The sequence below is a fragment of the Leptonotus elevatus genome, chromosome 11 (assembly GCF_054856555.1).
Source record: "Leptonotus elevatus isolate MCC_2025b chromosome 11, RoL_Lele_1.0, whole genome shotgun sequence".
Classification (NCBI taxonomy): Eukaryota; Metazoa; Chordata; class Actinopteri; order Syngnathiformes; family Syngnathidae; genus Leptonotus; species Leptonotus elevatus.
In genome coordinates, this window is record NC_141249.1 from 1,130,684 (window position 1) to 1,147,097 (window position 16,414).

Sequence of the window (16,414 nt, forward strand, 5' to 3'; positions counted from 1 at the left end):
TAACCTCTTGAGTCAATGCTGTTTGACAAGGAGTGCTAAAATATGGACTACTACATTAGCTTCTCACGCAGGCTGCTATCTAGCTTAGGGTGACCAGATTTTCAAATTTAAAAAACGGAATATCATATACAATAAATGTCATTAAATTTCCTCGCTAGTCAATCTTCGTCAACAGGGGCCGGGACGTGCTAAAGAAAATCTCATGACTGTTCAAGAGCGCTAAACACATCAATACACCCACCATTATCCAACCTTTTTTGCTAGGTCCTGACAGCTATGGACTATATGCCACAGAGGAGGCGGAACTTCCGACTTCCGGGTTTTCACCCATCAACTTTGTTTCCGTTTCCGGTTTGTGCCGTGTGGGCCGCGTTCCAGTACTTGTGCTTCCGCCTTTGTGTCCCTCGGTTGCACGTTCCCGCCGACGGGTGCGAGGCTGCGAGTGTGTAGTGTCTGTCTCGGTGTCCGAAGCATTTCAAATAGCCGAGACGCCCTCCCGCCGGTGAGCGGGAGCGCGCGGTTGGGAGGCGCAGTGGTAGAGGTGCGAGTGTTGGAACGTGGCCGGAAACGGCGCTGATGTGTAAAACCCGGAAGTCGGAAGTCCATTGGAAGATGGCTGTGCTGTCACGCATTGCAACAATGGTGACACATAAATTGGTCTCGTCTGGACAAGACAAGCAAAACAAAAAATATATTGAGAAAAAAAACAACTCAAGAGGTATGCAATTCTTTCGGTCACCTGTGGGAGCGCCACATCTGTATTTGTTAAACTACCAAGGTAACAAATGATCAATCAAATCAATCTTGAAATGATGGGGATACATTCAGAATTTGTTTATTCAATGAAGGTTTAATATTTTTATCCAAACACACACAATTCACATTGGACTCGGTTAAGGACAAAAAAAAGTTTCCTTCCTATTCCTAACACAAGCTGCGTTTCCATTACAGTTTTTCGCTAAATAAAAGTGATATTTCTACTATTTAGATAAAAGTGCAATTTCGACCTTGTAGGTGTTTCCATTGAAGAGTGTTTCACTTCTGAGGGGTTCTTGTTATGTCTCGTGAGATCTCATAATTCTGTAGGAGGTGCTCATGTATGTTTATGGAAGACGGACGCCCAGAGTTGTTACGATTACTTTAAAAACCTCTCTCTCCCCTCATCGAGTGGGATCAGGCATTTTATGTTGGTGTTGCTATGTGTGCTGCGGACAGATTTCAACGACGACGTGCACCGTATGTTCCTCGATCACTCGTTGCCCGGGGGGGAACGGCCATTTCTCATGCAACAATTAGGGGTGTAACGTTTCACAGAAGTCACGGGTTCAGTACGTACCTTTTGGGTCACGGTTTGGTACAGTTCGGTATAGCAGGAATAATAAAAAAGTCAAAAAACTTGCATTTTGCGGTGGGACATGCCCGGAACACCTCTCCAGTGAAGCGTCCAGGAGGCATCCGAACCAGATGCCCGAGCCACTTCAATTGGTTCCTCTCAACGCGGAGGAGTAGCGGCTCGACACTGAGTCCCTCCCGGATGACCGAGCTTCTCACCCTATCTCTAAGGGAGAGCCCAGATACCCTGCGGAGGAAACTCATTTCGGCCGCTTGTATCCGGGATCTTGTTCGGATGACCCACAGCTCGTGACCATAGGTGAGGGTAGGAACGTAGATCGACCGGTAAATTGAGAGCTTTGCCTTTCGGCTCAGCTCCTTCTTTACCACAACGGACCGATACAGAGTCCGCATCACTGCAGACGCTGCACCGATCCGCCTGTCGATCTCCCGCTCCAACCTACCCTCCCATACCGTTCACCTAAACCGAACACCGCCATCAGGAGACTCGAGGGGACCAAAGAAAACAAAGGAAAGTGAAATCCAGCACCGACCAGACACCGCCCACCGGGCCACCCACCAGAATTCTTCCCCAACCCCAGAAACATCTAAATTCCAACAAATCCAAAAAAAATACAAATCAGGGAGACCTCAAGAGACCGAAGGAGAGACTGAGGAAAGGAAGGAAGGACAGACGAAGCCGAGTGAGATCCACAGACACCAGCCTCCACCGATTCAATGACCTGAGGAGGAAGCAGATTGTGTCTGAGTTTCGATAGATGCTGGTGTGGTGGATCTGGCATGCATGAAAATCTCCACCAAAGAGGGGAGCCGTCGACCCCTGCCAGGACAGAGCAAGCGCAACACCTCAGGGCCCCCCAGGCCGCGGCAGAGCCAAAGGACGACCCCCGGGCCCCGCCAGGGCCACCGGCCAGAGAGCAAACCCAGGAGCAGGAGCGCCCCCCACCCCAACGGCCCGCGCCCCCGACCCAACGCAGCAGGACGGGGCACTGCAGGCCCGCCAAGCACCCCACCGGCCCACAACCTCCCGCACCCCCCGCCGCGTGGAGGGACGGAACACCGGGGGCAGAAGGGGAGATGGGGGCACCGGAGGACGGCCGACACCCCCGAACCCCAGGCCCAGCGGGGAAAGGCCCCGGTCGTCACCCCAGCGTTCTTTGTGAAAGTTAACCCGTTACTGAGTCCGCCAGCTCGCCGACTGGCGAACTCTACCCCTAAACCGTGAATGTGACCCCACCCAGTGTATATACAAGTGTGTGTGTGTGTGTGTGTGGTGCATTAAAATTAGGAGCAGGTGAACCGGAGCCGAGGGAAATGATATTCCCACGCTCCGATCCACCCGCCTCCTAAGCATGGGAGGCACCCTTTTCCGACTGAGAACCATGGTCTCGGATTTGGAGGTGCTGATCTTCATCCCAATGAAAAAAACCAACAGCACCGCATCATCTGCAAAAAGCAGAGATGCAATGTTGAGGCCACCAAACCGGACCTCCTCAATGCCTCGGCTGCGCCTAGAAATTCTGTCCATAAAAGTTATGAAAATAATCTGTGACAAAGGGCAACCTTGGCAGAGTCCAACCCTCACTGGAAACGAATTCGACTTACTGCCGGCAATGCGGACCAAACTGTGACATCGGTCGTACAGGGACCAAACAGCCCGTATCAGGGCGCTCGGTACCCCGTACTCCCGAAGCACCCCCCACAGGACTCCCAGAGGGACACGGTCAAACGTCTTTTCCAAGTCCACAAAGCACATGTGGACTGGTTGGGCAAGCACCCTGCCGAGGGTCGAGAGCTGGTCCACTGTTCCACAGCCGGGACGAAACCCACACTGCTCCTCCTGAATACGAGATTCGACTTCCCGACGGACCTTCCTCTCCAGCACCCCTGGATAGACCTTACCAGGGAGGCTGAGTAGTGTGATCCCTCTATAGTTGGAACACACCCTCCGGTCCCCCTTCTTAAAAAGAGGGACCACCACCCCTGTCTCCCAATCCAGAGGCACTGTCCCCGATGTCCAAGCGATGTTGTAGAGGCGTGTCAACCACGAAAGCCCCACATCATCCAGAGCCCTTAGGAACTCCGGGCGGATCTCATTCACCCCCGGGGCCCTGCCACCGAGGAGCTTTCCAACCACCTCAGTGACTTCGACCCCAGAGATAGGGGATCCCACCTCAGAGTCCCCAGACCCTGCTTCCTCAAAGGAAGACGTGTCCGTGGAATTAAGGAGGTCTTCGAAGTATTCTCCCCATCGATTCACAACGTTCCGAGTCGAGGTCAGCAGCACCCCAACTCCACTATACACAGTTGAATGGAAAATAACCATGGTTTGTCCTCATGTAACCTCTTAGATAAGGATATGTTGTTGTTCTGAACTGTTGTACAGTCAAGGTGTCCAACAATCTGGGAACTCTTGTTTATACTACAGTCCTACCTGTTTCAAAAACATGTGGAATCGAGCCTGGGAATTCTCAGGTTGTATGCCTTGTTTATACTATATAGTCCTAAACATGTTTTCGAGGGTGCCTGGTTATTCTCAGGTTGTATGCCTTGTTTCTCACGCTCACCCCTTTTTGTTAACGAATAAAAGACGGAGCGGCACACGGTTTGGGTAGTCAGCCGAGGGATACGTACGATCGCCCAGCCATTAAGAAGCTCGTTCTACCCGGACCGTCGGCTCTCCGGTCTAGTGTCAAGGTAAACGCTGATTGGATTATATTATACTGCTTAGCGTTGAAGTGTGTTGATTGCTGTTTGCGGGGAATAAAAGGCACAATTATTCTAGCACAGTATATATTATACTGCTTAGCCCAATCATGCCCCTCCAGGTCTCACTGTCATTACCCACGTGAGCGTTGAAGTCCCCCAGCAGAACAAGGGAGTCCCCAGGGGGAGCGCGCTCCAGCGCACCCGACCCCTTTGGCCCCTCCCACCGGTGGTGAGCCCATGGGACGGGGGACCCTTGTTGCCTTTCCGGGCTGTGCCCAGCCGGGCCCCATGGGTATAGGCCCGGCCACCAGACGCTCGCCTTCAAGCCCCACCTCCAGGCCTGGCTCCAGAGGAGGGCCCAGGTGACCCGGGTCTGGGCAAGGGAAACCAAGATCCAAAATTTCAATTTATCATTGGGGTCTTTTGAGCCATGCTTTGTCTGGTCCCTCACATAGGACCTGCTTGCCATGGGTGATCCTACCAGGGGCATGAAGCCCCAGACAACATAGCTCCTAGGCTTATTGGGACACGCAAACCCCTCCACCACGATAAAGTGATGACTCACGGAGGGGTGAGCTAATGATCATCATTATTATTGTTGTTACTGTGTATTTTTTTTTTTAAATATGCCAGCACTTTATAATAAGCAGAATGGCTCCCTGCAAATACAACAGGGGTCCATTTCACAAAGCATGTTCGACAAACACAGCGAGTTGACATACACTGAGAGAGGAAACTCTGTGTTTTTGGTTCCAGGACTTGAGGTAGTTTTATCAACGCAGAGTAGTTTCACCAGGAGTTACCGCTACACTAAAAAGACCACATCAATGTAGCCCCGATTCGTTGAGTCACCATTGCAACGGGAAGCAGAGCGTGGCGCCACCCTTTGCTTCCGCGTTTTTTACCCCTCTCAACTGGAAATCTAAATGTGATCATATGGCGAATTTGAACATGTCTTTAGAAATAAAAGTGCAACACCGCAGCGGCTCCCCATAGAGGAAGGCGGTGTGGGAGAACGTTGTTGCTCGGGTGTCGGGTCAATGCGTACATTTAAAGGTAATCCTTTGCAATCACAATAATATTACAGGGGAAACCTGTTGAATGGTAGCTCATGAATTCATTTAATTTAGGTGCAATCCTGCAGGGAAGAAGCGCACTTGACTTGAGATGAAATATAAAAACACTATTCATACGGTTATAAGAAAAAAGCGGAGCGCAACACACAATATATGCTGTGATGTGAGCGCATGACTACGGCGCCAGTAATGTTGCAAATGTAAGGACGGATTAAGTTATACATGTAGATGATGGACTGTGATGTGAAACGGTACCGCTCAAAAAGATAACTGTCCGGAAATGCGAGCATATCTACGCACGGTCTGATAACAATCTCGCGACGAATATTTAATTCCCTGCGCAATAATGCGGCACCTTCATCAATACGGTCATTGTCAAAAGGACATGCCATGTTCGTGACAAAAGTGGACTTTACGCTCCAGACTATAGGCGTATTTACGCAAAAACTCGCCGCAGCTGACTTTATGAATGCGAAAATGAAATGTCGTGTGTGGCTGAAAGAAGGCGGGGACAGAGAGGTTCATTGTGAACAACCTGCTACCGACCAGGTTAGGTTAATGGACACTGTTACTACGGTAACTGACCTAGAACGTAAATGACTTCTTTTTATGAAACAGGCTAGAGTGATCTTTTTTCCTCTGGTTTCAGTTACCTCTCCTTCTGAAACGGAAGACGCAGAGTTTCCCACATTTCAGGGTTTCTTGACCCAGGGTTCTCACTAAACCTGCTTTGTGTAATAGACCCCAGGTCTGTGATCCATTAAACAAACTCAGATTTCAGACTAAGTACATGTTGAGGGTCTGCATTTGACAAAATAATTGTTTTAGTGTTGGTACTTTTGTATTTTTTCAAACTTTTATTTAGTTATTTATTTTTTGTTTGTGGTTTTCAAAAATAAATAAGGGAAAATAGGTACCTGGGCAAAAAAAAAAAGGGAAAAAAAGTTGAGTAAGTCTTATATGATGCACAAGCCTTAAGCTTCGTCACTGGAAGCTGCACGGGAAATCTTGAGAGACTCCATACGCTGGTCTCGGTCTAAACGGGTATCTCATGCCGGTCACCAGTCTCTTTAAGCTCCTGGCAATACCGATAGCACAAAAACATTAATCCATTCATACAAAAGCAATGAAATAGTATGAAAAGAGCGGCGTAGAGACAGTTGTTAGCCCACTAGAGTCCAATAGTCTGTGCGTGCGTGCGTGTGTGTGTGTACACTGCGCTTGTGAGTACCGACTCAAAACTATTTAACACCAGCCACCTGGTTTAGTGTGGATACTGCAATGAACTTGTGTTGTGTTGTGGAAGAGGACCCAAGTGCAGGGATGCAGGGTGAAAAGGCAGGGGTAAAGTTAAAAAAAAGTTTAATTAAACCAAATGGGGTGGCAAACACAAACCAAGCGAGAGACGTGACGAGGAGACAGCAGGACGTGGGGTAACAACAACAATAGATCGACACAGACAGAGGGGAAACACAAGAATAAAGCCCCATCCACACGAAAGTTTGGGCAGTTTCGGAGCTTGAAACCGATCACTTTTGTAACCGTGATCCACCAGAGTGGAAAGATTTCAAAATACGCCCTGTACGTTCCAATAAAGACAGCATATGCAGGGATATCCTCCAGTGATGATGTAGTGGTCGCAGTTTGATGACGTATGCTCCAATTTTAGCCGTGACTGCGTGCGAACCGCCAGTCTGTCAACAACAATGCTGGATAGCCGTGTCGTAGTCATTTTGCGTGATGTTGCTGTACTTGAATCACCCGCCATTGTCACTTCTCTTGTGTTTGTCTCACTGATCTGTATATATTGCTGGATAGCCGATAGCCCATACACGTCCCTGCAAGCCATTGAAGCGACAGGGCGACCATCCAACTCCTCCTATCTTGCGAGCAGACTTCTGTATAATCTGTATGTATACATACAGATTAGACATATACATCTTGTAGGCTCATAGTATAAGGCCGGGGTGGTCACTATTTTTTAACAATAAAAAAAAAAAGAAAGAATAAGAAAAAGAAAATTAACAAGTAGGATGGTATGTGCTGCTTTGAAGACCCCCTTTGGTTGACACAGCAAAAAGGGCAGGATTACACTTAATAAGACCAAGGGAGATACAAGGAAATCAGAACACAACAGATCATTACAGAAACTAAAGTAAACAAGAACACACAAAAATACCAAAACCCAAATTATGAAAAAAAACAGACCATGACAGTACCCCCCCCCCCCTTAACTTATTCACTCCCAGCCATTTTCACTGAAGAAACCCCCTTCGCTGGATTTTGACAGATTTTGACAGATTTTGCTAGGCCCACAGAATATTGTGTTCTATTGCTATAAAAACATGGAACCTACCAAAAGAAAGATTAGAGTCTCTTCTCATCAGGAAAAAAAAGTATATTTGTATCTGTTGTTTTGCAGCAATTAGCATTAGAATACAGCTACATTTCATCATTATTCACAAACATGTTCAAAACACTGAGGAAAAGGGCTCGTTGCAACATGATGATCTCTTCTGATGCCACCTCATGACCATTTTTTGTAATAACTACCATTGCTTTAAGCGACCTTTTCAGGTCAGAAGCTGCATTAAAGCCTTCTGTATGCTCTAGCATAAGACAAACAAACAAACGTATAAATATGTTTTTGGGACCATGGCAATATTTAAACTAGAATGTGTTTATATGTTTGTGGGAGCAAATTAGTTAAGGGATGGATCACAGACATCCCGAAAAACAAAGCAATCCAAAGCGAGGCAAGCGGGAGGGGGCCCAAAGACGGCCTGCCCATCCGGTTCAGTTCAAAAGGGGCGTCTGAATGCCAAATGAGAGGTGCCCGACAGGTCATGGCCCCGACGCCAGAAGAGAGGTCCCCGGCCAGAAGCGCGTCCCGGACACCAGACGAGTAGTCCCCGACCGGGCCGGTAAAGAGGGCGTCCCGGACACTAGACAAGAGGTGCCCGGCCTAGCCAGTCAGGAGGGCGTCCCAGACGCCAGACAAGAGGTGCCCGGCTGGGCAGTTCAGGAGGGTGTCCCCGACGCCAGACAAGAGGTGCCCGACGGGTCCGTTCGGAAGGCGGTTGCAGCAGGATCCGTGCCGCCAGAATGCAAAGTGCTTCAGGTTACTGCGGCAGGGTCCACGCCGCCCAGGCATGAAGAGTAGGAAGTGGCCACACCAGAGCCTGTTCCACTGGAACAGGAAGATCGGAAAGCAGGTCGTGTGCCGCCGGAGGAGGATCCGATGGTGGCCACAGAGCTTGCGTCGGTGGAGGAGGAACCCAAAGGACGTGTGCCGCTGGACCATGATCAGAAGTAGACATGGGCCGATAACCGGTTTGACGATTTACGATGGTTTTAAAAAGTCAAATTTCAATAACCGCTAATACTGAACGTCACCGTAATAAGCTCTTCTTGTGGAGTTGTGTAAACGAGCCAATTTAAAGTTAATTGCCTCCAATTGACTTTCTTCTTTCTCCTCCTACAGCCAGTGCACGTGCAGTCGTGCAGTGGAGGAGGAGGGAAGAAGGGAGTGGGGTGGGGGATGGGGATAAGAGGATAAGGGGAGACACCTATTTTCTTTAAAATACATAAATAAGTATGTGTAGGTGCAAGCATGTCCCCAAGGACAACATGAGTAACTGGGGTCTGTTCTAAAAATAGCTCAACAGTTACGGGATACTGTGACTTGCTAAAAAGAATTAAAAAGGAAGAATGTCAACGTTTATTTATTTGAATTTAGCATGGTACACATTTCTTAATGTACCAAATATTCTAGATTTTGTTTAAAAATTAAATAGAATGTATTGAATGGAAAAAAAATCTGTTTTTATTTAATAATTTTCAAAAGGACATTTTACAGCTGTAATTTATTACCGTAATACCGCGATATTTTTGCTCACGCTTATCATAACGTCAAAATCTAATATCGGCCCATGCCATCAGAAGACGACGGAGGGTCATGCACCGCCGGAGGAGGATCCGATGGCAGCCGCAGGGCTTGCACCACCGGAACAGGATCAGAACGCGGATGCAGGGTTTGCACCGCTAGAACAGGAAAAGAAGGCGGCCGCAGAACCTGCACCGCATGGGGTGGGTCCGATGGCGGCCATGGAACCTGCGCCACCTGGAGTGGAGTCGATGGCGGCCGCAGAACCTGTGCTGTCTGGGGTGGATCCGATGGTGGCCGCAAGACTTGCACCGCCCGAAGAAGAGCGTGTGCTTGAGCCTGCTGCCGCTGTGGAGCAGGGATGGGGGACTACTCCTACCCACCATGGAGCAAGGACGTGGACCTGCAGCCGCCGTGGAGCATTGACAAGAAGGAACAAGACAAGCTGAGGAGGGAGAACCAGGTGAGGGAGAACCAGGTGAGGGAAACGGCGGGGGAACTAAGTGGCGTAAGGCTATGGGGTGCATATGAGGACGAGGAGCGGGGTGACAAAAAAAACGGAAAAAACTCTCACGTGCACTCAGACCATAATCAAGAAACTCAAATTCTTCATACTCATAATCCAAATCAGAATCTAAGGTCTGGAGAAAGTGCAGGCCATTCCATTTGAGGTACACCAGTCTCCAACACCCGTTCCCTGATGCCACCTTGATGAGCTGGAGCATGGTCGTCCATGAAGATGAAAAAAGTCCAGTGTTGGTCATGTAGGGGCACAATCACTGGACTAATGATGTTATTCAGGTACTATGGGCTTGTCACTGTACCATTCACAAAGTGTAGGGCAGTTTTGTATCGACTGGACACACCTGCCCACACTGTAACACCGCCACCACCAAAAGCTCGCCTGGTGACAACAGTGGCTGATGCATGAATACATGAATCGACTTTCATCAGAGAACAGCACTGAGGCCCAGTGGTCCCTCGTCCAGCGTAAATGCTCCCTGGCCCATGCAAGATGATGACGCATGTGCCTGGTGGTGTGGTCAGGTACCCATGCAGCCCACACTGATGTATTTGGTTTCAAAAGGTCTGTGGTGACACTTGGGTGCCTCTGACCTCCCTTAAACGTGCCTGGAGTTGAGTGGCATTCAACATCCGGTTTCTCAGGGCATTGTTCACAATGTAGCGGTCATCAGCATGGGAAGTGGCCAAAGGACGCCCACTTCTACTTTTTTCTGTGACTCTTCCAGTCTTCTGGTATCTCTGTTGCAACCTGCTGATCCTGCCTCTGTTACACTGTAAGCTCAGTGGCCACTTCCTTCTGAGAGCGTCCTGTGTGAAGCATCACAATGGCAAGGTACTGTTGATCCATTGTTAGGTGTCATCTTGGTCTCATGATGTCAAAATGTGAACAGTATGATGAGGACGACTGTTTAAACACCAGCTCTAATCGAACTAGGACATTGATTCAAGGATCATACACCTGTCGTGAATTTTGCCGTTCACCTCCTTGTTTTTTTTTGGGGGGGGCAGTGAATATTGATCAATAACCAGAATGGTGCACTCACGTTTAGGTAGGAATCTTTTGTTTGCGCCACGGCTGGATGAGAGGGAGGCGATTAAAATAACTTTACAAAAAAAAAGTTTGATGCAAAAAAATATATATATTGGTAACGAAAAAACAATCAAGAACACCTGAAGTCCAAGGGGGTGCTGAAGGTTTGGCTGGCTCAAACTACACAGATAACACACAATATTAGTATAGCACAACTTTCAAAACATAGGAACAGGTGTTAATGTTGATAGACTCAGTAATGGGCACACAATAAGATTATTTTTTATTGTACACGGGTTCTTCTTCAAAATGACTAGTGGAAGGCACTCTTGCTTCATTCCCAGGCACTTTTGAGTTCACAATGCATTCACAAAAATTTTACTTGTAAATATACTGTTAAAAAGCTTTGTTTGCATTGTCTGACTGATTTCCCAATCTTCCTAGATGCGAAAACAGGAAGTATTTCTAGTTTCGTCAACACGTAAGTCCGTCCTGCTACCGATTATATGTGGATGTGAATGAGAACGCAAAGGTGAATTTGGAAGTTAATAGGAAGGAATTTAACAGTTAAATTCCCTTTTAATTGGTTTAATGATTGACAAACACATGGCAAAAAAACGGGACGACAGGACGGGACTTGCGTAATATCGGGCTAAAACAATGAGGGTGGCGAAAATTCGCAGGACGCGCGACCCAAGGCTAAAAAAGAACGGACTGTCTGGTCACCCTAATCTAGCTGTCATATTCTTGTCACTTGTGAGAAAAAGGTGGCGTGTTAAATATGTAATTACTTCATATTTAATTAACAGTGACTTGACATTTATGGATGATTTCATTTAATTATTGACTGTGACAGGTAATATATAAAAATAAAAAAAACCTTGTGAGGCATATCGGTAATCAGCAGCTTAAAGCCTAAAGCATTTTTGTTTGATATTCTAAAATATATTTATATATTCTTTTTTTCAGCCCTCCTATGTATCGGTCCAGTTTACTTGCCATCACAAACTGTTGTCAACAACAACACAGCATCATCCTGAAATCATACTTATTCCCTAATGAAGGACACTTAACGAACTCTAATTAATTACGCAGACATTGTAGCCTACAATAGGGCACCTGTTTCCACCGTTAGCGACCAATGCCTAGCAGCTAACCCGCTGAGTTAGTGCCCGGTCTAGGCTGGCAAGAGCTATCAGACTAACTTTCAAAGAAAGTTTCATGAGCGAAAATGACTCTTTTCATTTCAACCGACAGTTATATTTACTACAAATCCATTTTTAGAAGACCTTACTCAAATGTTAGTCCTTCATTATTAAGTGTAATGTGTTATTTTATATTCACTGTCTCTTAACCAAATAAATATATCTATTTTTTATTTTATCCAAGATTATTCAATAGAATTTTCAATAGAATGTCTGAATACCAAAATATTCTATAGCCGCAGCCCTCTTTTAAACTGCCATATGCGGGCATAACCTCTGCGGAGTGTAACTGGAAAATAAACCAACAGAATAAAACAAATTGACGGAAAAGTGAGGCAGAATGAAATGAATGAAGTGAGGCAAATACATTTAAATTGTTTTCTCCAAACACACAGTTAAATACTAAATGCATGCTTATTGAACATGCTTAAGGTCATGCAATCTACTGAGAGATAGTCACAAACACAAACTTGCTGTCACACAGATACAATAACACAATGACTCTAAACTATTAAGAAGGTTGCAGATTCATTTTACCCTCCACTATCCCTCTATTTTTTGCTCAGCCAATCGCCTAACTCACCATCTTCCGTGGGCACATAGATGTTAAGGTAGAGGCAGTCCTCACTCTGGTCCTGGATGTATGATGATACAACATCAATACTGTTTGTGAACCACACTGGCAGCATCACATCAGGAAGGCGGCCCTCCACAATGTTTTGGGGGCACACTGGGGCAAAGTGTGTTGCATTGCGGATATCCGGCCATGGCACTAATGGCTCAGGTGGCTGAAAGCGGTGCTCGCCTGTGGGGGGGGCTGCAAATGGGACACCAAGAAACTGTACAACAGGGCCCAAGATCTCATTGTTCAACTCCTTCTTGATTCCACGGAGCTTGCCATTGGTGGTAGTGACCACTGGGTCATTTTCATGCAGTTTCTCAGCCTCCACAGCACACATGTACATAAGCAGTAGACCCAGCCATAGAAAGGACCACCATTGGCCAGTGCTTGTGTGATGTCCCAAACCTTTGTATTGCATTTTCTTGCTGCATGTATAAGAAGGCCAAAGAAGTAGATGTCCAGTCCTTAGATGTTGCCTCGAAGTAGCCTTTCTTTTTTGCTGTGAATTTAAATATAGTCCAAATAGTAAAAAAATGTCCTTTCCTATGTTTGGGTTAGATGATAGAAGATGACAATTCAGAATGCCAAAAGAGATTGTTTAATCCAGCCCCTGCAAAAAAAAGAAGAAGAAAGAATGTGCAACAATTAGTACCCACATGAAAAATAAATGGCTAGTTTCACACATAATTCTTAAAAATATATATTTTTTTAATCAGAACCAGATTTATCATTTTTAATGAAAATATTACATGATAATAATAATAATAATAATAACGATAATAATAATAATAGTAAAAATAATAATAGAATATAAGAATAATAAGAATGTTGTTGCCATTGCTCTTCATTAAATAACACTGGTCAACAACCAAATTAATTGTTTAAATTTTCCAGGTGAATTAGGATAATTTTGATGTACTGAATCAAAAAATCACATTAGTTTTGCTCAAGCAGGTCAACTTTCTAAACTAAGCTACATATTGGTTTGTTTGTTTCTTTATATTTTTGTTTACTTGAAGGGAAATTTACATCATGTGATGCAGTTTGTTTGTATTTCTTGGATAAGCAAATTCTTAAGATTTTGTATTTGCCAACTTATTAAAAACAAACAAAAAAATTGTCATAGAATAAAATGGCTTTGACTAGAATATCTTCCAAAAATAACCCTGATGTATTCCGATACATATACAGTCAATAAACCATTGTTCCTATCAGGAATCTATTCACAAGTTTTATAAAATGTGCTTACCCTGCTTATTTTGGTATTAAATTTGTTGACCTGAATAAAGTTTGGGCATCACACATGGTATGTGTGGCACTATGGTAAAAGTGAATACACAGAAATAGTCCACCCCCCCCCCCCTCCTCATAGAATTTTATTTTTATTTATGTTTAAAAGTCATTTTCTACAGAGAGAACTACTGTTTAGTAAGGATGAGCAACTAGCCTGGCAATAGCCAGATTGATTTGTGCTTTACTTGACGGAGTTCTGCACAATATCAGTATGAGACTTCCGCATTGATTTGCTCGGGAAAGGCGGGGCATGCTGTACAACACTTTGAACTGATTAGACGAAGCAGAATCGTGTGCACGGCTACCTAACTTTTGTTTTGACCAATCACGGCAAAGGATGAAAATGTTGTCACCGACATGCAACTGTTGTGACTAGCTGATATCATGGCGTTGAGTTTGTGTTGATATGCGGATACAAGAGACTAATTCAGTGAGAACAGAATTAATTTAAAAAAGTGTTGCCATGTTTGGTTTGTTTCTTCCCACAGCTTCGGTGCTTCTTGTTTTCGTCACAGCTGCATATCCCGCCCTCAAATACAATGTCGCTCTGTGATTGGTCCGAACCACCAGTGGTTCGTATCAGTGGAAATCAATGGGAGCGGTACAAGATGGATTCTCGGAGTTTGTGAACTAACAAATACCGCGAGAATACATCTTGCGAGAGCAAGGTTAGTGATGAGCCGGATATCCACACAACACGAGCATTCGGTATGAATAATTCATTGTTTCCAGATACGAACATAACCCGGACATAATTCCTTATTATCCGTATCCTACGCTCCAGCGCTCCTCTCTGCAGGCTGCTTCTTTTTCCCTCTGTCTCTCTTTTCAATGTGACATGCCTGGCTGTCATTTTGCGTGTTTGTGATGTAAAAGCGACATTTGAGACGTGAATTAACCTAAACATTTTTGTGAAATTGGCACACACAACAGATTAATATTATTATTTTTCATTTCCTTCTTGTTAGAAGTTGTAATTATTGGACATTTTTGTTCAGTCGCTCTTTGCTGTGACGCGTTTGTGTGCAAGCAACACAGCCCTATTCATTTTGGACTTATTTTATTAAAATGAGTATGGTGTAGTCAAGCATTGCCATAATTTAGATATCAATCCATCTCAGGTTTCATATTCTTTCTTTGAAAAAAAAAACCATTTAATTGAAGAAGTGACTGCAGCGTGACACAGCCAACCACCGATCATGCATTACGGTGGCACGAATGGAAACCGTAACTGATTGTCCCCAAACTTTATGAGTACATGTGTGGACATATGTTAATCATAGGCTAAAATATTAGAACGAAACTTGCAATAGTTTTGATAATATTTAAGACGGAAGCGCTGCCGCACATTCATATAATAATAATAATGCATAACACTTTCGAAAATCATCCAAAATATTGCGAGTTTCGGTCTAATATTTCCAGACTATGATTACCACATGTCTGCACATGTACTCATAAATTTTGGGGACAATCTGTCGTGTTTTTTTTTGTTTTGTTTTGTTTTGTTTTTACATAAAGTGACGTAATGTATACAGGAAATCGGGATCGAGCCATCACGACGTGAACAATTAATACTAATAATAATACATATAAAACCCTACGAGATTCGTTCTAATATTTTAAGACTATCATTATCACCTGTCACGCTTTTCATTCACAATACCACCATAACGGACCGGTTGCGCACATAAACACGAGTTGGCTCCGTGTCCTGCAAATTTTAAGAAAAGCTATGTTGCGTATGACAACTCTTTTTCATGCATACTTGGTAGTTTATTATTTCCTACTGCATGTGCAGTATTACATATTATTTTCAAATGTTTTTCCTGAGTTTGTAAAAAAAATTGTTCTTACACTTTTTCACAGTTCGTAACACACGTTTCTCAAAACACTAACGCATTAGGGATAAGTCGGATATCAAATTGTACACACAAACCTGAAAACCTCACACACAAAATGCTAGACCTGACACTCCCTTTTCAAGATGACTCTTTGCCATAAAATCCCTTACCTGTTCACAAAATGGAACTCGTGTTCTCATTTGGTACACACAGCATCATTCTTGAAAGGCACACACATACCAGTCAATTGATACACAAAGCTCGGCATTTGCTGCACACTACCAAGCATTCACAGTACACTTGAAGTGCAAAATTGAAAACCCAATTATAAAAATGCTACACACAATGTGAATGGCAATGCTTCATGAAAACGACCCATTTTTCCTTTTGGAAAATAGGTGTGTTGGCCCACTTCGTCAAGCATAAAATATCACACAAGTATGCAACAATTCATTGTTTTATTTAGTGTTTCAGTGCATAGGCATTTCTAATAAAAATGCTTATAAAAAAGAAAAGGGGAAAAAAGTCAAAAGGTTATAAGTTTGCCTCAAACACCCTCACAAGAGGAATTGCACCACATCAAGTCTCCTGTTTCTATCTGGCCAGAGGGCCTCATCCACATCACAGAGGATTGTCTCTCTGGCAAGACACCTCTGCATGGTCTATGGAATATTGCATGGTCTGCTTGGATCCTCCTTTGGATTTGCATAGTTGTGTGTTGTGGTTTGATGTTTTGAAATTTCATTTGAGGTGTGTGTGCAACAACTGACCATTGTGTGTACAGTTTTGACAACAAGGTGATGTGTAATTGACATCAGATTGTAAAGAAGGAAAGTCAGAGTCTAATGCAGATGAAGGAGTGTTTAGTGTT

At 44.7% G+C, this 16,414-nt stretch overlaps 1 protein-coding gene across 4 annotated transcripts in view; it reads right to left on the minus strand.

Moving 5' to 3' along the window:
• The window catches only part of nlgn1 (neuroligin 1), a 230,978-nt gene that overhangs the window by 178,007 nt on the left and 36,557 nt on the right, over positions 1–16,414 (minus strand). For 3 of the 4 annotated variants that reach the window (XM_086088428.1, XM_086088430.1, XM_086088429.1), the window contains exon 2: positions 12,368–13,016. In XM_086088428.1, coding sequence (XP_085944554.1) covers positions 12,368–12,824 — 457 coding nt within the window. In that variant the 5' untranslated portion in view covers positions 12,825–13,016. Of the gene's footprint in view, positions 1–12,367; positions 13,017–16,414 lie in introns of those variants that run through there. The other variant, XM_086088431.1, reaches the window with a different exon arrangement.